Source organism: Microtus pennsylvanicus, chromosome 5 (assembly GCF_037038515.1).
Source record: "Microtus pennsylvanicus isolate mMicPen1 chromosome 5, mMicPen1.hap1, whole genome shotgun sequence".
NCBI classification, from domain to species: domain Eukaryota; kingdom Metazoa; phylum Chordata; class Mammalia; order Rodentia; family Cricetidae; genus Microtus; species Microtus pennsylvanicus.
Window position 1 is genome coordinate 84062583 of NC_134583.1, and position 21685 is coordinate 84084267.

Consider the following 21685-nt stretch of genomic DNA (forward strand, 5'->3'; position numbering starts at 1 on the left):
TAGAGACCGGGCTCAGCTCTGAACTTCGCCAGGCACAGGGTGAGCAGGTCCAAGAGAGGCTGTGGAACACAGTGGGAGGGAAGGGTTGGGACCCAGGGAGCACTCCATGTGAGTACTCCCTCGTTTCTACCTCCCTGTCCTAGGAGCTCAGTGCTGACCTTATACCAGCCTTGACCTCATTTCCACTCATCTGTTGGACATGCCAAGTCATTGCTGAGCAGAGTAGGCGGAGCCACAAAGCAGGAAAATTCACAGAGTGCTGGGGATAGGCTATAAATACACCCCACCCATACCCCATACCCCTTTTGAGGGACAACACAGCAAAGGTTAGACCACTGCCCCATCCCTAGTATCTAGGTGATTAGAAATGTTCTACAGAGCTGGGTGGCTCTAGCCTATGGTCTCAAGGAGTAATAGGCAAGATGGCAGCCCACTCAGCTCAGCCCTGTGAACTAAGGGTCAGGCTAAGCAACCTCCTGGACACCAGCAGCTACCACCACTACTGTCTTTTCCCCTTTGACTCCTGTCTGAGCCCCTCCCCCAGGCTGCTGGCACACTTAATTGGCCTCTAGGGGAGAGAAAGCCTGGCTAAGATTCAGATCCCAGCTCCTAGCAGCCTCCCAGGAGGCTGATTTGTCAGTGAACCCCAAGCTTGTACAAGGGCGTTCTGATCTCGACCTCCCCACCCTTGTACAAGCCTGTTCCCTGCTTGGGTGGGCTGCTGGTCTGAGGAACCCTTTCTCCTCTTTATGTTGTGAAGCACGTGGCCAAGGCTGTTGAGTGGCCTGCAGCTTCAGGAACTAGGGAAGAAGGGGAGCACAAAGCAGCCCACTGTATCCTCAGACCCTGGTCCCCAGGGATGCAAGAGGACAGCTCCAAGCCTGGAGCAGGGTTGTGTGCGGCTTTGAAAAGTGGGGTCCCTGTCGAAGTACGAATAGGCAGAGCCCAGAGGAGCGGCCTCGAATCTCTGCTGCCCCAACCAACTAATCGACACTCCAGAGCCCACCACATCTCTAGATTCCAATAGCCAACTAGGACTTTAGTCCCACCCCGCTCCAGAGAGCCAACGGAGGACAAGACCGGCACCACTTCCGGCCAGGAAACTAGTTGGCGCCCGCATTGCGTGGTGACGCACTTCCTCCCTGTAACGAACCCTGCTCAGGCGGGTTCCGACAGGCTGCGCTGGAGGCCTCAACCCTCTGCGACTGGCCTAGCCCTAGAGTGTTATGGGAATCGAGGCCCCTTGGTTCTGCCTCTTCCTCTTTCGTCAATTCCGTGTCCGCTCCGGTTTTCGGTGATGCGCATAGGTAAAGGTTACACCTCCCGTTGGGCATTGGTCCATTGCCTTCTGGGAGTTGTAGTTCCTGATGTACTAAAGTCGTGCCATTCAGACAGCTGGGGACTCGGTTTCCCAGAAAGCCGAGCGAAAGTGGGCAGGAACCACGGGCCGAATCCCGCGGAACCGGCGGGACTCTGCTGGGAAAGGCCGCTGGGTATTGCAACGTGCACGGAACGGTGAGCGTCGGCCTCCTTAGAACCCCGCTACTAGGCCAGTCCCTTGACGGCGCTTCCTCCGGACCTGGCTGGGTAGTCCCTGCGGTGGCGGTGTGTACCCGGCGAGGCTGTGCTCTGCTGATCTAAAGCCTGTCTCCAGCATCTCCCAGCGTGCATCCTTTATATGTCTGCACTTCTCTGCTCTCATGGTTGACTCTCTTCCTTAACCCTATCTAGCCTGCAGCTCCACAACTGTGCGCCTGTGGACACACTTTAGGCACTCAGCTTCGCGAGGCCGTTGCTCGCTGCATGACCGGGCAGCGTTTGTAAACAGAGGCGCCTAGCACGTAGTGGAGGTGAAAGAGGGGAGCCTGGGAGGACACGGAGGGGCGTGGCCTAAGTACACCCCTTACGGCGGAACTTGGGCTATTTCGCTACAGGTGGGGAGGGTCCCAGGTCGGCATGGCGGAGGCGGAGACTGGATTGGAGGCTGAGGAACCCACCGAGGATGACACCCTTCCTTCCGACACCGTCTCCCTCAGCGACTCAGACTCGGACCTCAGCCTACCTAGTGGTGCCGAGGTGCAAGTCTTGTCCCCCGAGAGGCTTTCCGGGGAAGCCCAGGAGGACTCCGGCCCTGATGACCCTCCCTCACCCCTCCCTGGTGTCCCCACCACCCCAGTCCAGCCGTTCCACCTCCGAGGCATGAGTTCTACCTTCTCGCAGCGCAGTCACAGCATCTTTGATTGTCTGGAGAGTGCGGCCCGGCAGGCACCGCCCTCTGCGCCCCAAACTAGTGTGACTGACAATGGCAGTTTCAAACGGCCTGTGACTCCCCCAAGTCAGACTCTGGCAAGGAACCTGAGCAGAGTGCATGAGAGCACTGGCCCAATCAGGGTGCCTCCTGTGCCGGATTATGTGTCACATCCTGAACGTTGGACCAAGTACAGTCTGGAAGATGTGGCTGAAGTCAGTGAGCAGAACAATCGTGCTGCTGCTCTGGCCTTCCTGGGCTCTCGCAGCCAGGCATCCCCTACAGACTATGTACCCTCCTTCAACCAGGATCCCTCTAGCTGTGGAGAGGGGAGAGTGGTCTTTACCAAACCAGTACGAGGCAGTGAGGCTAGGGCCGAGAGGAAGAGGATCCTAAAAAAGGGGGATGTGTCAAGTGCTGGGAGTGAGGCCTCTGTGGAGCTGGCCCATCTGGCCGGGCCTGAGGCTGAGGAGTGGAGTGGCCACCAGGGACTGCAAGAGGTAGTGGTACCTTCAGGAGCTGACCACCCTGGGTCCTCCTCAGACCCCACAGGGATGGAGGCTGTTGGTTTCCATGGCAGCAAGAAGCGGAGCAGAGAACATTTCCGGAACAGGGACAGTAACCCCGAGGGGCCAGGGTCTGAGAGAGGCCCCTCAGTTTGACTGCAGTGCTAGCTCTCCACCTCCTCACCTGCCCAGCCCAGGTTTGAGGGACGCTGTGTTGTGCAACAGCCCTGGCTGGGAATGTGGGACCTTGGAAGCCCTTGTGCCCCATTGTCCTGGGGTGGACAATAAAGGTTTGGGGTATGTCTTGGATTTTGTGGATTTTTCTGGGCCCCCTTCAAAAGATCTGTCCAAACAGCCCTTGACTCCTGACTGCAGGACTCCATCTACATCGCCTCTTTGCCTTCCCCACTCCAGTAGGAACTGCTGTGAAGGTTTGCCATGGTCCTTCACTTTTGCCACTGGTGAGCCTACCCAGAGGGACTGGGCTCATAGCCATGCCCAGCCTTGTGCCCCCGATGGTAATGGATGAACATAATCTGCTCCCTGAAACCAGCACAGCCTCAGCACCAGGCCTGTGCAGATCAGTTTTAGGAAGAGGGTAGATTGAGTCAGCAAGGGAGGTTGGGCAGGTATCCACCCAAAGAGCTGGTGCCCTGTATGTCTCCAGGACTTGTGATCTCTGTGTAGGACATTCCTGATGCTAGGTCATTTAGCTGGTGCTTAGCCCAGGAGGAAGAATGATGTGCGGAAAAGATACTGCGTACCTGATGTGGAGGCCAGGGTCTTGGACCAAGCTAGCTAACCTGTCCTGCTAAATACCAAGTCTGCCCTAGCGTCTGTAGTCCCTATTCCAGGACTTCAGTGTTCCCAAAAACGAGGGATCAGCCTGGATGGTCATATAATTTGAAGAGCAATGGAAGCAACCGAGATGCTGTTCAATAGATTAGGTAACTCCCCATGCTCCCCAGGTGTTTGAAATGCATGTTCAGCCATCCCTGCTTTCCAGTGTAACTGGGTCGAGGTGGTCTGCAGGCTTTATAGCATCATTGGGTACCCTTGGACAGTATCTTGGGATTACTGCCACAACGGTTTCACAGATAATGCTGTGGGGGCAGAAGGGTCAAGGCTGGTGATTACCAGCGCTCTAGTAGCTGGTCAGCTGATGAATTGTGGGTCTTTGAGAGCAGAAAGAAACTGCTGGTGTTTAAAAGGTGGTTTTCTTAGGAACTCAGGGTAGAGATAGGGGCCTAGACCCACTTTAGTTCAGCCTAGGCAGATGGTGTCCTGTGTGGGACTTAGTTCCTGATGTCCAGTGAGTGCTCTAGGTAGGACCGAAAGAACTTCCTCCTGCTGGGGCTCCCAGATAGGCGCCAAGAGACATCAATTTCATTTTCATAGGAAGGAATGTCCAAGAAGTGTGTGACAAGGCCTGGAAGACCATTTCTGGGAGTTGCTGAGAGTAGGGGAAGGTTGGTAGACCCCAAGATGGCAAGGTCTGGGGCTCTAGGACAGGTGGTACCTCCATGTCAGGTGTCTGAGGGTGGCAAGCCAGCCTCTGGGTACTCCCTGTCTCTGGCAGAGACTGGCTGACTCCTGCGACCACAGTTCTGAGAGCCTGGGAGTAAGGAAGGGAGAGAGGACCTTCAGCTGTGGAGCCCCAGCTGGGGCAGGACAAGGCAGGAGAGAGGCAAGGTCCAGGATACGGAGTGTGATAAGGCTGCTTGTCCAGCAGGTTTCATACCAGACAGATCCTTGGCACTCTAAGGCTCTGCCTCAGGCACCTGTATGCCTTGGGAACAGCGGCTTGCCAAGGGAGTAGGCACTTCCAGCACAGGTGGGGAAGGCAGGGCCAGATGCCCAGGCTACAGCTTTGCTTTTTGCCCCAATCAGTGGCCAAAGGGAAAAGCCCATGCCCACCTCATTCCCATGGCCTGAACAACACTTACTTAAGTAGGTGCTGCCTGGAGCCACTGTGTCAGCCATGGAGGACAGGAGAAGCGTACAGTAGTTGGCCTGGAAGAAGCCAAGGGAGGTACCGGACTTTGGCACGGGGTCCCTCCCATGTGACTCCCTTCCTGCCAGGGCAACTGTGACCCCAAGACTCCTCACTCTGGACCAGGCTCCCCATGTCACAGGAAGTGGTGGAGATTCTAGGTTTTGTTGGAACAGCTCTAGAAGAAAGGTGGGTCTCTAAAGTGACTTGGGGCAAGGACAGGCATAGGCCAACATAGGCTTCTACCCTGAGATCTCATCTACCCTGTCCATAATCCCTCCGCTCTGTCCCGGCCCTAATGCTGCCCATCAGAATGCTAGTACAGGGCTATGGTAGTTCCCATAGAAGCAGAAGGATGGCCCCACCTCAAGAAGAATGGACAGTGGGTTGCTGGCTTGCCTGTGATTCCAGACACTTGATCCTCTTTTCTTGCTCTCTCAGCCCCCCGACGTATTTGGCAATCAAGTCCACTCTGGAAAGCAGAGCCGGCCTTAGACGTGATAATTCCATGGTGCGCCACAAGGGGGAGCCTGCCTGCCCTAACTGCTTTCTCGGCCTCGGTCTGCTGTTGCCTCTGCGCTACTCTCCTTTTAATCTGGATCTGGGCTCTGTCTATAGATATGGAACACTTCTGTGTCGTCCCAGAGAAACAGCCCTTCCACCACCCAGCATCGTCCGGGGATGGCTCTTCAGACTTGAGAGAGGATGAAGACAGAGTCCCATTCATAAAGATACCTAATTACGGGGTTTATGTCCCATCCCTCCCCCCACACCCTCCCCCTAGAGCAAGAGGCTGGAGTGCTGGGTCCTGTGACACAGCCATGTTTCCCCAGCTCAGAGGTCCTATTACTGGCACTAAAGAGTCTCATCAGCCTTAAGGCAGTTCCCCAAATCCCACCATTACTGAAAAGACTAGATACTTTTCTGCCTCCGTATGCTTGTACTAAGGAGCCCCTCCCAGACTTATTGCCCCTCATAACACCCGGTTGACCAAGGTCAACCCAGCCCCACTGCATCTGAGTCCACCTGCCTCCAGGTAGGGCCCTCTCTACATCTCTGGGCAGCTCATGAACAGGCATGGTGACACCTGCCAGCCTGAGCCTCACATGCCTCCTGTCTGGAGTCCCATAGGTCACCCCACCTGTGTGCCGTTTTCCTTAGCACCTCTCCCTCGCTGTCCCTCCTCCGTTTCTCCATGGTGCTCAGGAAGTTCTCCTTCTGAACTGTTTCCCAGGTAATGATCTTCTGGTCCAAGGGGGCAGGCAAATCTCTCTCTGGCAAGGTGGAAGACAGCAGCAAGCCTTGGAGAGCTGTGTGGGTCCGTAGGGCAGAGCCCAAGCCCAGGCTGTGGCAAGGGACTAGTGCAGATGCCACCAGGTGGGGCACAAGGTAGATGGCAGAAATAGGCCCCATGGAGGAATTTTGGGCTGCAAGGAGACAGGATGGCCCTGTGGCTGTCTAGTATGGGCCTGGGGCTTTGGTTAGCCTTTCAGGACCTAGACGAGCAACCCCAGTCCCAGCCGGGCGGTGGTGGCGCACGCCTTTAATCCCAGCACTCGGGAGGCAGAGGCAGGAGGATCTCTGTGAGTTTGAGGCCAGCCTGGTCTAGAAAAGCTAGTTCCAGGGCAGGAACCAAAACCCTGTCTCGAAAATAAAAAAAAAGAAAAAAGAAACCCCAGCCCCTTCTGTGAGTCTTCTCAGGCAACTAGGACCCTTGGGAACAGTGGCATCCAGCCTGTGGCCTCACCTAGATGTTGACGCTTGTGCTGGGCTTCTTTCCTGAAGACCCTCTTGAGCACCAGACTCAGGTGGCTGAGCAGGATGAAGGGTGGAGCCAGAGCTGGTCGCCCATGGTATTCAACGATGAGGTGGTAGCGTTGAAACTTCCAGAACATGTCGGCATTGCCCTGGACCACTTGGAATGTGTAGCTACAGGACACATGGCCAAGCCCTTGCCTTATAAGCTGCTCTCCCACCCATAGAAACATCCTTCCTCAACCTGGCACCACTTCCCACCCTATATGCCACCCCTCTTGGATCCCACTTGCCACCCTTCATCCCGCCCCATTTACCCTCCACTCCCTATATGTCATCTTAATTGCATTCAGGGGGCAACTGGCCTGTACTGGGAGCCCTTTCAGAGATGGAGGCTAACATAGGTTTAACTGTCAACTTGACCATCTAGAGTCACCTGAGAAGACAGTCACAATTGAGGGACTGCCAAGATCCCATTGCCCCGTGCATATGTCTGTGGTGGGTTATATTAACTATTATTTGATGTAGGAGGGCCCAAGCCATTGTGGGCCGCACCATTCGCTGTGTGAGAGGTCTTGGGCTGTGTAAGAAGTCCAGCTAAACGTGAACCTGAGTGAGCAAGCAAATAGCATTCCTGTGTGGTTCCTGCGTTCCTTGAGCTCCTGCCCCGACTTCCCTCGGTGATGGATTGTGATCTGGGCATGTAAGATGAAGTAAACCATGCCTCTTCCTAAGTTGCTCTTCCTAAAACTGCTTCAAGCAGTTTTAGCCCAGCAATGGAAAGAAGACTAAGACAGGGGCCAGCACCCCTCAGTCACAGACTCAAGTATACTGCCGTGGGACATACTCACAGGCCTGAGTCCCCATGCCTGTAGACTCACTCTCCTTCCTAGCAGGATAGACATCCGGCATTGAGCTGGGGTGGGTTCACAGTATGCCCAGAGCTGAGGCATTGGCTCTCTACTACAGGGCCAACCCAGTGGACACAACAGCAAAAGGGACTAGGTCCTTTCTACTAGAGACACAGGTCCTATCTCTGCTGGCACCCTGAAACCAGTTCCACTGAGAAGCTCGAGCAGGAATGTAGTGAGGGCAGGTGTTCAGGAGAAGAGGGGGTACCTGAACATGGCAATCAGCAGGTTCATAAGTAGCACATTAGTGACCAGCAGGAAAGTGACCAGAAGGAGAATGACCACCCAGTTGGCATAGAGATTGGGGCAGGAAGCCGAGCTTTCCAGCAGTAGAGGATGAAGCGAACAGTTCACACGGGCCTCTGCAAGACAAACAGACATCTTCAGACTGGGAGTGTGGTTCCAAGCTGAGGCCACCAGGGTGCAAGTCTGGCTAGGCAGCCAGGGGCCTGGTTCACAAAGGGCTGGCTATGTGTACCACAAAGCACCAAAAGTGCCACTGTGGAAGCCAGCCCTAGTTGCACCAAACTAACAGGTGGACTGCGTATCATCTGCATTCTCTGCTGGGATTCCAGGAAAGGTCACAGGGCATGGAGGCAAGCCAAGTCCATGTGAGGAACGGAAGTGAGGATACAAGAGTCATGGAACCTATTTCTGTCTGTCATTGCATGAAACAATTCCTCCACCTACCCCAGAAGGGCTTACTATCTGTGCCTTTCCAACCCAGGGCTCCCAGCTGGGAGTGCATCTGCCCACTCTGGGAGTTTCCACTGTCCTGGGCATCCCCTCTAGGGTTCTGGGCCACAACATTAACCCCTTTGAGCTGTCAGCCCCTTTATTTATGCGTTTCCCCTCCAGGTCCCCACCTTGGCTACACCTGGCCAAGCTTGCAGGGCAGCACAGGCTGAGGTTACCATCTCTGCTCCTGGTTCCATTCCATCTTCTCCAGGTCGTGTGCTGGTGGATGACTGCCATGTAAGTAGGTGTGGACTTATGTGCCTGCGTGCAGGTTCTATTCCTGTTCTTCCAGAGCTCTGTGTTACAAGTGACACTCCAGGGAGGCTGTGTGGGGTGCAATTCTGCTATGTTGGATTTTCAAGGTCTACCTGTATATACTACTGTTTCTCTGACCCTGTCTCCCTCTCTAGGACAAATTCCTGCCTTGTTGCCCCAGTGAGTTATGATGAGCTGTCAACCCATTGGACAGTAAATGAGTGTTGTATGGCGGGGTGTATGCAGCCTTCTGAGAAAGCCGGACCTCATCTTTTCACCTTAGCAGCCCCCAAGCCTATGAGTGATGCTGTTCCCCCACTCTCTTTCCTCCCAAGGTCCCCAGAGGAGTGGCCAAGCCCCACTTTGTGAAGCCATAAGTCTGCACCTGCCTGAGGTCTGAGAAGGCCCACATGGCCTGGTTGAACACAATTTGACCCTAGAGTCCAGAGTTTGGTGAAAGAGGAGAAAGTGTGGTGTGAAGGGGAATGAAGGGGTAGAAGGGAAGGGAAGGGCTTCCCCTGTCTCTATACCTCACAAAGTGGGCCAGAATTACCCAGACCTTAGTTTCCCTCTGAGCACAGACATGTTAGAGAATACCGGTTTATTCTCAGCCTAGTAGATTCTGTGTGGGGAACTAACAAGGGGACTGGCAAAACTGCTTCATGCTTCGCTATGCCCATCACATCCATGGGGGCTCTGCTGACCCTGCGGTGGCCTCCATGTCTAGACTAAAGCCCTTCTAGGCTGCCGGTTGGCCTGAGCCTGTTTCCCAATGCCTGGGCAAGAAAGACCAAATTGTAGTTACTAGAGAACTGAGACCCCAGAGCTGCTCTGCCCAGGGCACTCAACTTCCTCTTTCTGCCCCCAGGGACTGGGGTCACGAGGCCATTTGGTGAGGGGGAGGGGAGAGGCAGGCAATACCTGCTTAAGCTAATGGCTAGGAAAGTGATGGCTCAGGTTGAGCAAACACCGAAGGCGCTGGGGTGGGGAGAAGAAAACAGCCCAGTGTATGGCTTGGGAACACTCCAGTTCGAAGTTAATTCCCAGCCCTTCTGTCATCAGAGGCCTGGGCTTGCTCCAATCTCACTGTCCTCTATTGATAAATATTCATCAAGTGTTGTGATTGCTGACCTGGCCTCCCCCAGGATGGCTGGGGTCAGGTCTCTACTGACTATTCAAATTGCATAGCTCCATGGTTGACTAACCCTAAGTCCCTTGACACTAGCATGAACACTCACCCTTATGCCTCCATCTGTATCCCATCTCTAAGCCTGTGCATGCTCAGTGGAGCTGTTGTCCTAAGCCCCCACTCTCTAAGCCCTTTTCCTGTCTAATGAACCAGATCCCTCTGCCCAATCTTAGCCCCCCTAGGTCCTCACAGGTCCCCGTTCTGGCTCCAGTGTTTTCCTTCCTCCACCACCCACAAGACCCCTGCTGTAAGTACCCAGCTGCACCCACTTGTCATGAAGTTCCTAGGATCTCCATCAGCCCTAGCTAGGTGCAGGGCCTGCCTTGAAGGGACACCCATGATTACAAACAAGCCACACCCCAACAGGCAGCACACACAAGCTGGATGGATTCCTAATGGAAGTGGGTTCAGTTGGAAGTGGTGAGCAGATGGATCACGTGGAGACTTCAGCCAGGCAAAGCAGCATGGAATGGCCAGGGTGGCCCGGGTTCTTCATGCTGTGCTCATAGTGTCTGCCCATTTTTTGCCCCTCACAAGACCCCTGTCTCCAAGAGCCAACCCAGCCCTCGGCCTCCTCAGACAGAAAGCCAGCTCTGGCTATTTGGGATCTCCATGGCCTACTTCCCAGTCAGGGAAAAGGTGGGGGTTCTATGATTGGCTGTGTCTTGCCCTGCCTCTGGATCCCAGCCTGGAAGGTACGCAAGGCCTGTGGCCTAAAATTAGGATTGTCTCAGGTATTTCCAGCCAGGGCCTTGGTGACACAGAAGTCCCAGCAGAGGACCACATATCCTGGAGCCCACCAGCCCACCTTCCTGGCTCAGCACAAACCATCAATCTCGTCCAGAGGGATTTGCCCAAAGATCTGCAGATAAGGCCGGTAGAGCACTCGGCGGAAAATCCACTCCAGACGGCTGTCGTGGGGGTGCAGTAGGGCCTGAGTGGTCACACCATAGGCCACAAGCCACACGCTCAGGAAAAAGAGGAAGAAGAAGACATCCTTCATCTGCAAGGGGAAGGGTCACAGTTACAGATGGACTGAATGGGAACTCACTTTCCTCCATGTGGGAGTCCAGAGAGCTTACTCTCACCTAGGGCTGGTGTTTCTGGGTTCTTACCCCAACCAAGGGTTAGAGTTCCAGGTGGATCATCCCCTCTCAGGCCTATGGTGTCAGGGTTCTCACCACCACCTTGGCTGGGGTTTCAGGACTTACCCCCATTCAGGGTTGAAGATTCCAGGATTCCCACTGCTAGCCAGGGTTGGGATGGCACAACCACAGGGCTCATCACCACCCAAGGTCAAGGTCCGAGGGGGCTTACCCCTAACCCAAGTTAGGGTTCCAGGGTGCTCACCTCCACCTAGGGCTAGGATCCCATCTACCCAAGGCTAGGACTACAAGAATGCCCCCTTTAGGTGGACACAGTAGTAGCTTACCCTCATCTAGAGTTAAAGCCCAGGGCCCTTACCATCTGAGTCAGTGTTCCTTTGGGCTTCTCAACTATCCAGGGCTGGGGCTCCAGGGGACTCACCCTCAATGGGTTTAGGGTCCTGAGGACTCACTATCCTCTGGGTTAGGTGTCCCATCCATCCAAGGCTGGGGACCCAGTGCCTCATCCCCCTCAAGGATCAGGGTCCCCAGGACCCACCATCCGCTCTACAATGATGATCTTAGGACCCAGCTGCTTGTGAATGGCAAAGATGTGGATGAGCCGAAGTGTGAACACCATGAAGTCGATGGCCAGAACAGTGCGACCAGCCTCGAACACCGAGGGCAGCATCCTGGAGAGAGACAATGGCTGGGTAGAGCCGCAGGTGCCCATGGACATCAAGAGGTTTCCCCCAAGATACAATGTAGGCTCGCCAAATGGCCAAAGGGTAGTTTCCAGGACTACACCAGGATTCCAGAGGACTGAGTGGGCCTCCTAGACCTGCCCACCCAGCCCAGCGGAGGCTACAGACCTACAGGTGACACCGACAATGAATAGGAAGATGGCCACCATATCACACTTGTTCCAGTTGTCCTCCACATACAGAGTAAACTTCTTCACCAGGCGTGTGTCCTCATCTGTAAAGAAGCCCTGGCAGAGGGAGGAAGTCTGGTTACAGCAGCCAGGTTCCACCTCCCTGAGACCAGAGTAGAATCTGCATGGATCAGGGCTCAGTTTGCCAAGCTGATCAGAACCAGCTGGTGACTAGGAGCCAGTGTATGGTTGGGGCTGGGGGTATTAGCTGAAGATATTTCAGGGCTGAGTCTGGGAACAAAAAATGAGGTCCAGCTGAACTTGAGTCAGAACTGTCTGTGACTGAACTCAGGGTCAGTTTACATTGAGCGTCTGGACTTAGCCAGTGACTCAGGCCAGGGTTCAGACTCTGCTGATTAATCTGGAGCAGGGCGCAGGGCTCAGGGCTCAGGATGGAGCTGAAGTCATGCTCAGGGCTCTGACTGTGATGGACATCAAGACTGTGACGAAGATCAGGCTTATTCTGATCAAAATAAGGGCTGGGTCTAGAGCTGGGATTGGGGCTCAGCCTGACCAGGACCATGGCACAGTAGCCTGGGTTGACAGAAAGGTCACACTGTGGTCTTGTTCTATAGATGGACAGTCCTAGCCCTCACAGCAGGCCCTGCCTGGAGCTACACATAACATAGCCTGAGTAGCAGAGCCCAGGAGAGGTCCAGGCTCCCCACTGACCTGTCGGATTTCCTCCAGCACCAGTGTGAACACCCAGAAATAGAGGGTGACCTCAGACCCAGATGGCCCCTGGGGAGGTGGTCGAAAGTCCACCAGCAGGACATAGGTGAAGAGGAAGAGGAATGCAAAGTACATGACCACGTTCCCCAGGAACACAGTCACAGGCGCTCCCCAGAACTTCCGCCACCGTGTGAGCAGGAAGGCGGCTTGTGGGCCCAGTTCGCCTGGAGCCCTTGGTGTCTCTGTCAGCTTCTCCAATCTGTGTGGGTGCAAAGGAGGTCACCATGGTGAGGAGGCACCCAACCACCGTACCTCCATGGGAGTTCACCTCTGTCTACCTGTGTCTAACCACCTGCCACTGCTGAGTGGTAGTCCTTCCTCTCTCTTCATCTTGCCCAGTCTCCTCCATTCTTAACTCCCATGATCCCCAGTCTTCGCTATCCTTCTCAGCCCCCTCTATCCCTTCTAGAGTCTCCTCCATTTTCCTTGCCCTCTGTCTTTCTGGGCCCAGTCTACCTTTCCCATTTTCCTAGCTCCTCCCATCTTTCCTCGCTTCATCCTTCCTGCTCCCCTCTATCCATTTCACATACACACTCCCCTCCCCCCCCCGCCACTCCTTACTGGCCACCCTGGCTGCACAGGAAGCTCTTTTCCATATCCAAGCTGTCTGGCTCCTGCAGCTCTTCCGGGCCTATCCTCTGTGGTACATCCTCACTGCAACACAGGGAAGGCTATCCCAAGCACACAGACAAAGAAGGAAGTACTAGGCCCACCAAGAAGGAGGGCTCACATAGCCAATTGGGCATTGGGCTATGAGAAGTGGGAACAGTGAGAGACTCTGGCCCCTGCTGCTGCCTACATAAACCTACCTGAAGGTGATGAGGTTGGTATAGATGAGGGCTGGGCAGGTGAAGGCACCCAGCAGCCGTAGGATGGGCGTGCCTGTGGCCATGTCTCCCCACCAGATCTTGGTCAGGAATGCCTAGAATAAAGTCCCATGTTCTGGCTGCCTACCACCACATTTTCACTTACACAGGGCCCTGTGCCTGAGGTGCACAGACCCTCTCAGGCCCCCACCTGTGCACCTGCTTGGCAGAAGGTCAGACTCTTTCCGGGAGCACATGTTTGACTGTTCGCAACCTGCCCTCCATCCCTTCTTTTGTCTTTGCGGCACTCTCCTATAACTCGGGAAAGCTGTGAACTACCCAGCTGAGGACAGCCTTGAACTCCTGGTCCTCTTGTCTCCACCTCCCTAATGATGGGATTGCTGTCATGGGTCACCACACCTGATTTATTCAGTTCTAGGGATTGAACCCAGGGCTTCCTGCATGCTATATACTCTATTTACACCCCCAGCCCTGTTGTAACCTTTCAATAACAGAATTGTGAATTGGGGTTAAGGACAACCAAACTGAGAACAGATGTTACTGGGTCCAAGAACCAAGCTAGAAAAGCATCCCTGATGAAGGACCAGCTACCCTTCCTGGTCCCTTCCATATGTTGCTTGGGCATGGGCCGGAAACTGTAGGCTGGGACATTAGCTGAGGTACCTCAGTGTTCTGGGTGGGTAGCCTGGGCCCTGCCAACGTGCCTTTACTCCAGGCCATCCTTAGGCGGATAAGCTACTCACTTGCACACCATCATGGGCAAAGAAGGCCTTGGCATCGGCTTCAGTGGCCAGGTGCAAGCAAGTGGTCCGGCTCCAGCTGTGGTTCCTGCGTACCAGCAGGGCGAAGGCACGGTCCTCGCTGTTGCTGTAGCACTCTGAGAAAAGATCTGCACAAAAACCAACTGCTGGAACAGGGTGCTGATGTCTGGCCCCTGGATCCCCGTCTTCTGCAGCATACATATATCCTGCATCTATTTTCTATGCTCTAACCAGGCCTCCCATGCTACAGGGCCACTGAGAGTCCCTGCTTGGTCCCAGGGTCCTTCTCAACCTCTGACCTTCTCTTGCCCTTCTCTTAGTACTGTGAGGGCCTTAATTGCCAAACACCTTTCACTCTGTGGTAGGGCCTACTACGTAGCTATCATGTACTGGGGCCTGTCACTTCTCCACCTCCCTGTCGGGACTTTTTGACCAACCTCCACTCCCAGGAGTAACTGCCCTGAGTTCTGTGCTCTACATAGGAGGCCATGAGGGTTACTCTGAACTACTTTCTGTAGACAGCCACTTCCCTGTCTTCAGGGGAAGAGAAGCAGAGGCCTTCTGCCTGTCACTTACCCAGGGCCAGCTGCTCATACTTGGCCTCACGCATGGTGCGGGCCACCTCTGCTTCCTTCTCCAGGTGGGACATTTCCTTTATGATCTTGCAGGCAGCCAGAGCAGCAGCCACACCCTCCTGGCCCTGGAAGATGGAAAGACAGGATCTTAGAAGGTGGCCCAACGGTCCCACCGTTCTCCAGTCTGTTTCTCAGGATGCCAAGGGAGCCATGGACTGGGGTGACTGCTCACCATGGCCCAGAAGTATGTGGCCATCTCATAACGGTTCTGCAGCACAGCCCAGAGGAACAGGTCCCTCCAAGGGTCCTCACTCTTCCGATTGAGGTCTGGCAGCCACTTCTGGCCGGTTGGTCGCTTGGGCGGCCCTCTCTCCTACAGAATAGGGCATCAACATTCAACCCGCTCAGCACACCTTGGCCCAACCTGGTTCTACTCACCTCTGCCCTGCGCCCGTCTTGGTAGAAACCACGGCAGGCATCATGCAGGAAATCCTTGAGTACACGGGAGACCTCGTGGAGTGAGAAAGCAGGCAGTCCAATGGGCAGCTCCCGGGCCTGCTGAGCACCCAAGCCAGCCAGCGTCAGCCGGCCCTCCTCATGCTTACGCTGTAGCAGTTCAAAGAGGAGGCTCTTGGGGGATACCGAGTGGTAAAGTTGCTGCAGCCGCCCATAGGTTAAGAATTCGGCCATGTCAGCACCGCTGTCCACAAAGAGGCGCACGAAGTCAGGCTTGTTGCTCACTAGGGCATCCGTCATCACCTCTTCCAGGTCGCAGGACTGGATTAACCCAGTAGAGGAGGAGATCAGAACAGTAAGAGGGAGAAAGAGGGGCTGGACATCCTCTCCTGGGCACCCCAACCTGTACTCTGAGACTGGAGCAGGCATGGGTCAGCAGAGCATACAGGACTCGGGGGCTAGAGATAGGAAAGGGCTGCTGAGTTGACAATAAGAGTGTCAGGACTCTAACACCCCAGCTTGGACTTTGGGGATTCCTTAATGTCATTCTGACCCCCTCCAGGACAACAGCTGGAACAGAGTGGGCCCAGATGATACCCCTGAGACCCTGCTTCCTCAGGCCTCAGTGCATTCCCTGACCAGTGTTCCCGAATCAGGTCTGGGTAGGGGGGCACCTTCCATTCCACGTCGCCATTGAAGATCTCGCTCTTGGCAATGTCCACGCGGTCCCAGGCCACAGCCAACTTGAGCTCGTCTAGGTAGTCTTGGGCCTCCTGGCTGTGGCTCTTGCAGGCTGTGGGAGGGAGGGAGTCCCACAGAGATGGAGGGAAGGAACTGGAACTCTCTGCGGACTTGATGGGGGTTGGCAGCTGCCTTTGAACAGCAGCAAGAGGCACAGGACTAAACTAAACCCTCAGGGACAACATCCCGGAACCTCCTGGACTTTGACTGCACAGGAGGCACAGTCCTGTTTTCAGTAATGTAGCATCTTGGCCAACATATTCTTGCCCACGAACAGGGCAGGGCCGTACACTCTCATGCAGACACACTTCTCCCATGGGGATGGCTGTACACTTTCACCGAAGGCCACAGCTACTCCCAAACCCCAGGATTAAGAGTGCCAGGCTTTTGTCTCCATGAAGCTGGGACTCATTGAAAGTCACATGTGGTCCTGGGCTCCCAGGCTCCCTGGGCCTCACTGTCTTGGGAAGGCAAGTGGCTAAACCCAGAGCTACCCTTTTGTAGACCAGAATGACCTTGAACTTTCTATGCAGCCAAAGATGACTTTGAGCTGCTGATCCTTCTGCCTACCAGGTGATCCTCCTGCCTATCAGGGGTAAACTATCACAGCTGGTTCATGAGGTAATGAAATTGAACCCAGAGCCTTGTATATGCTAGGTAAATTTTTTGTTTTTGTTTTTGAGACAAGGTTTCACTGTATATCCCCGACTATACTGGACCTCACTCTATAGACCGGGCTGGCCTGAAACTTGCAGAGATCCACCTGCCTCTGTCTCTCAAGTGCTGGGATTAAAGGCTTGAGCCACCACTGCCTGGCTCAAACATTCTGCCGACTGAGCGCATCCTCAGCCCCAGGTGTACCAGGCCCTCTTGGAGTGGCCCCTTACTCAGGTATGCCCCCATTCCTTCCCCAACACTGCCTTGCCCAGCTTCCAGCCTGTGTACACCTGTTCCAGGTCAGCCCCACTGTACTGACAAGCCTGGGTGGTAATCCAACATCTTTATCAGTGGCTGAGTGGACAGATGCATGGTACATCTACACAGTAAATATTAGAACTCAGCCTTGGAAGTCAGGGTTTCCTGGCACCATCTGCCAGGGGGAATGGGTCTGTGGGACATTGTGCTTTATGAGGGAAACTGGGTACAAACAATGCAGGTTGTAATTCCATTCATGCAAAGTGGCCCCAAAGCTCACATCTATAGACAGAAAGCAGGTAGGAGACCAGGACCTGGGGACAAGATGAAGTTGCTAAGGCTTTTTGGGAGGGGGTAATAGAAAAATTCCAGTATTGGTGGTGGTGACAATGCCCTGAGGAAAGTCACTAGACTGCACACTTCAGAAAGGCTTTGCAAATCTGAGTCACCAGACAGTCATCTGCTGAAGACACTGCTGAGTCCTGCTGCCTCTGAGGGCAGGTCTAGGCGGCTCACCTTTCACAAGTGCCTTGAGGATGACAGTGTCCAGGTCCTCAGAACCCTCCTGCTCGAAGTCATACACAGTGAGAAGGTGGGGGTGCGCAGCGATGTTCTGTAACTAGGGCCAGGAAGAGGCTTGAGGTCTGAATGGAGCCTGGAAGGGTCTTCAGACAAACCACTCTGCCCCGCAGACCCACAGGCCTAGCTCAGCAGCTCAGCCTGACAGGCTGGCTGGCTGTTCTCACTGCTACACAAGGACCCGCTTGATTCCAAGATGGGATGGGAGAGAGGGCACAGGCAAGGCCTGCAGGACTTTCAGGAAGGACATCCCCACCCCAGGGGTTGCTGGGAGGAGAGACGCAGCACTTGGCTACAGCGACCCCTAGCAGCACGCACCAGCTCCGTCCAGTGCACAATGGCTTCCCAAGAGAAACACTCGCCGGGGAATTTCTCTCTGAACTGCTTTTCAGTCACCTGAGGCACCAGGAGATGAGGCTGGCTCACCAGAGCGGCAAGTACATCAGCGATGCCCCCAGAACCTGCCAGGATCAGCCACGGGGCAGCCTGCTCCACTGCCCTGGAAATCCTCTGGGGAGGCAGAGGTGACATCCAGAAGCACATTTAGGAGGTGCCTCAGCCCTCCACACTACCCTGGGGTACCATGGGAAACCACCACATCCTCCCTGACTCCAGTCAGACCCTTCCTCTCCCCTGTCCTTACCTCCAGAGTTCTGGGGTCACCGTTGACCAGTAGGCAAAGGACAGGTATCTGGATGCTGCTGGTGCCTGTGGGTAAGGCAGCCATGAGGCCACTTGATGCTCAGAAAGGGAGAAACTCAGGTCCTCTTCATTAAGTAGAACAACCCCTCCAATCTCAGGAACCCCCCCCCCTCCAGCTACCATGTTTCAGGCACACCCTGCCAAAAAGCCTCTCTCTCTCTCTCTCTCTCTCTCTCTCTCTCTCTCTCTCTCTCTCTCTCTCTCTCCTTTTTGAGACAGGGTTTCTCTATGTAACAGTCCTGGTTGTCCTGGAAATCACTTTGTAGTCAAGGCTGGCCTTGAACTCATAGAGATCCACCTGCCTCTGACTCCCAAGTGCTGGGATTAAAGGCATGTGCCACCGCCTGCTTCCTTTTAAAAAACAAAACAAAACCAAAACCAGGGTCTGATGTAGCCCAGTCTGGTCTTGGATTTTGAAGTGTAGTTTAGGACGATGTCCCTGTTTCCATCTCCAGAGTGCTAGGACTACAGCATGTGCCACCGCCCCCGGTTCATTCCGTGCTGCAGATTGAACCCAGAGCATTGTGTGCCACAGGCAAGCACTCTACTAACCGAGCGACATCTCCAGCCCACGGTGGCTTTCCCCCTCTCACTTTCAACCAAGATAGTGTATCAAATCCCTGACCGTGGGCCAAGACTTCAGCTGTCTGTCTGTACCCTTCAGGGCTGGCAGGTAAGCAAAGTAACCTGTGAGATGTGAGGCCTTGTGGCACCGACCACATCCAAGGGTAGCCCTATGGCTAGGTAGCCACTCTACCAGTCTAGGACGGAGTCGCTCCACATCACAAGAGACACACTGGGCCAACAAAGTGATAGAAGCAGGTGGGAGCAACCCCAAACTGCTGGGGTCCTGTGGAGGCCTTTGTGGTGTCAGATACAGACCTATTTCCATTGGCTTCACCAAAGAATTACATGGTTGCTTGTTAATATACTATTCACACACATGCTAAGCAATGGTATAGTCATTTATACATATCATTCGTCTGCTATGATTTTTCCCAGTCCATCTCTTTTTCACACCCTCCACTAGCCACAGTTGTACCCATTCCTCCAGGCATTTCTGCCCCCTGGTGGCAGTGGAGGGGACTGCACCTCTTAGAAGCCTTAATGGGCTAGCAGAGTCTGCAGTCAGAACAGTGCCAATTAAAACAGAGGCAGCTGTCCTGCTATCTGGCCAAGAGGTGGCTGCCTAGCCAGGGCCATCCTACCCAGCTGTGCCACTCTCCCATCCCACCCCAACAGCTCTTCTTCTCAGGTCTTTATGCTCAGGCATGCGGCGGGGGTGGGGGTGGGGTGGGGATTCTCCCTGGAAGGCCTTTTCCCACTCATTCTCGATGAAGTGTGTATCATATCTCCATGTCTGCATCCCCAAGATGCTGCCTGTGCATCTGGAGTGAGCCTTACCCCCATAACCTGTCCTCTGCTGAGAGATGTGCTTCTCCAGGCTCAGCCGTAGCTCTGCCAGTCCGTTCCCACTCCCGAGGCCACCAGGCTCCACCAGGATGAAGTGGGAGAGATTGCTGTCCAGGGGGCAGAGAGGTCCCTGGATGCTGCCCTCATCTTCAGGGTAGTGGATGGGAGTATCTTCCTGTGGCAAGCGTTTGGGAAGACATGGAGAGGTAGAGACCTCAGGAGCAGCTTTGGCTGGGCCTTGCTGCGCTGTGCACACTATGCTGGGGCCCTGGGCAAGGCTTCCGCAAGGCCTCAGAGTCCCCACCCCTCCGGCAGAGGGAGGCTGGACTGCTGGGCCGGGGGCCTCCCTGGAATGAGTGAACCATGGAAACAGCTGGGGCCAGGGCTGTGAAAGCTCCACCTTCTAGACTCTTCTGGGCTGGGGTCCAGACTTCACCTCAGTGGGGCCTCCTGGGCTTCTCATTGGCTATGCCTTACACAGTCCACAGAGTGGGGGATGTGAATGAATACCAGAGAGCAGAAGCCACCTGGCCAGGGTTTTCCGGCACGTTAGGACAGCAGTCCAGCTAGGCTGGGCCCTGAGTGCTATCGGTCTGGCTCCCTAGAGGAGTGTAGCAGGTTGCCACCCTTATTCCTGAGTGATGCTGCCACCTGCTGGGGAGTGCTGAGCCCCGTGCAACCAATGTCTTTCTTCCCACTGAAGCCCATACTTGTTCCCCACCTCTTAATACTCTCAGAGTCTCTGTGGGTAACATAGTCCTCCAGTCTGTCCATAGCTTCCTCTACCTACACAAGCTTACTGAGCCCTTTACAGCCTTGGATCCATGAACCTGTCACTAACCTGGACACCATCTAGAAGCTGACTATGAAGGATACGGTCCAGCGAGGCCATTCCGATGGCCACTACACGAACTTTGGTGGATGTGCTAGCCAGAGAGTGATCACGTACAGCCTGCCCAACATGACGGGCCAGGCCTACACGGAGGGCACTGGTCAGGATCCAAGCACCTGTGGGAGTTGGGAGAGAAACGTTCTGGAGTCCTCATAGCTGGCTGGCCCAACTTCATCCCCTAGCCATATTACAGTCAGAGATCCAGGGATCAGGTGATGGAAAATGCTTTTATTCCCCTTCCCCCAGAAAGGGTCTTCAGAGTGTAGTCTAGCCTGTAAATTGAAATAATTCCCCTGCCTCAGCATTCCATGTGCTAGGAGTACAATATGCACCAACATGCCCAGCTGCAGGGAGCACTCTGAATCTGATGGGGACACTAAGGCTCAGGGAGGAGATGTGTGTGGCAGATAGTGATCTTCTCCAAGATTTGGCAGAGATGCTTTCAGGTAACATGTTCTGGGTGAGGACCAGGATGACAAAGCTCCCACTTCCTTCTAACTGTGAATCATTCCTTTATTATAATCACTTCTGCAGCGAGAGACTGAGAACCCCCACCCCTCCTGCTGGGTGTGCGTTTGTGTGTGCAGACACCTATGTGGGGACAGGCACATGTGTTGACCAGAGGTGTCATTCATCTCGTCTGTGTAAGATAGTCTCTGATGAACCTGGAGCTCGCCGATTTGGCTTCCCCCTCCCAGTGACAAGCAGGGCAGCAGGCCAGGCAGGCCCAGTCCAAGGAGAGCCTTACCTGTGCTCTGAGCTGCTTTCACCAGCCCCTTGCGCAGGATGTCCCGAAGCCAGGACTTCATAGCAAAAGGCCGCTCCTCGCCCACCAGGGACACCACTAGGTTGGGGGCTGGCAGGTGCCACTCGGTGAGCAGGAGCTCAAAGAGCATAGAGGGGGCCACGCTGCTTGGCACCTTCACAAACTGCGGGGTAGGGGGCAGATGAGTTCAGAGTCAGGGCACAGGTAGGCAGCATTGGGTTGGGGGATTCTAAGAATAAGGTAAATGTTAGGTTGGAGGGAGTTCCTGAGGGATTCTGGGCATGGGGGAGGAGGCTGGGCTTAAGGGCAAGGCACAGATGAGTGGGCCCTAGAACCCTCTCGGTCTAGGGTCGTTTTAGTATATCTTTCCCTCGTGAGTGGGGGGTAAGGCAGGAGTCCCGGACCTCATGGTTCCCATTATCACAAGTGCAGGAAGCAACTCTCAACCTTTGCCCATCTGGTCAGGGTCTCTGCACCCCTACCTTGCCTCGCTTCTTCCCTGACCCTCCGAAGTCAATCTCTCCCCGGCATAACACTGGCTCCCATCCATCGCCAGTATCTGGGGGGCTTCCAGGGCAGGAGCTCTGGGCAGTCTGCATGGTGGCTTCTCTGTGAGACATATGATGGAACCCAGAGAGTGTAGTAACCACCTTCTTCCCCTCTTCACAGGGAAGATCCATCCCAGGTAACATGAGGTAGCTGCCCACCTGCT

The 21685-nt window shown here is 54.7% G+C and overlaps 2 protein-coding genes across 4 annotated transcripts; one reads left to right on the top strand and one right to left on the bottom strand.

The window, feature by feature from the left end:
- Positions 1–89: 89 nt before the first annotated feature.
- Positions 90–3063, top strand: Tssc4 (tumor suppressing subtransferable candidate 4). 3 transcript variants are annotated; one of them, XM_075972858.1, is made up of 2 exons: positions 90–1850; positions 1935–3063. In XM_075972858.1, the coding sequence occupies exon 2, from the start codon at positions 1957–1959 to the stop codon at positions 2908–2910; it is 954 nt and encodes a 317-aa protein (XP_075828973.1). In that variant the 5' UTR covers positions 90–1850; positions 1935–1956; the 3' UTR covers positions 2911–3063. The 3 variants fall into 3 exon arrangements, with proteins under 3 accessions (XP_075828973.1, XP_075828974.1, XP_075828975.1); XM_075972859.1 differs by having other exon boundaries at positions 90–1605; positions 1739–3063; XM_075972860.1 differs by having other exon boundaries at positions 90–1515; positions 1739–3063.
- Positions 3064–4280: 1217 nt separating this feature from the next.
- On the bottom strand, positions 4281–21572 carry Trpm5 (transient receptor potential cation channel subfamily M member 5). The gene is made up of 24 exons (XM_075972863.1): positions 21456–21572; positions 20956–21136; positions 20157–20323; positions 19307–19490; positions 17844–17908; positions 17519–17710; positions 17138–17240; positions 15640–15758; positions 14948–15286; positions 14742–14882; positions 14511–14634; positions 13917–14062; positions 13156–13268; positions 12908–13000; positions 12287–12545; positions 11553–11671; positions 11240–11372; positions 10424–10598; positions 7622–7775; positions 6495–6676; positions 5889–6021; positions 5147–5219; positions 4701–4767; positions 4281–4369 (listed from the first exon to the last, which is right to left on the bottom strand). The coding sequence occupies exons 1-24, from the start codon at positions 21570–21572 to the stop codon at positions 4281–4283; spliced, it is 3468 nt and encodes a 1155-aa protein (XP_075828978.1).
- Between the last annotated feature and the right edge of the window lie 113 nt (positions 21573–21685).

Bases quoted from the DNA above. Each gene is read 5' to 3' on its own strand.
- Trpm5 (XM_075972863.1), bottom strand. From the start codon at position 21,572: ATGCAGACTGCCCAGAGCTCCTGCCCTGGAAGCCCCCCAGATACTGGC. The intron at 17,909-19,306 runs GTAAGGCTCACT...CCTTACCCACAG, and splicing joins GCAGAGGACAGGTTATGGGG to GCACCAGCAGCATCCAGATA. The intron at 11,672-12,286 runs GTCAGTGGGGAG...TCCCTCTGCCAG, and splicing joins TGCTGGAGGAAATCCGACAG to GGCTTCTTTACAGATGAGGA.
- Tssc4 (XM_075972858.1), top strand. From the start codon at position 1,957: ATGGCGGAGGCGGAGACTGGATTGGAGGCTGAGGAACCCACCGAGGAT.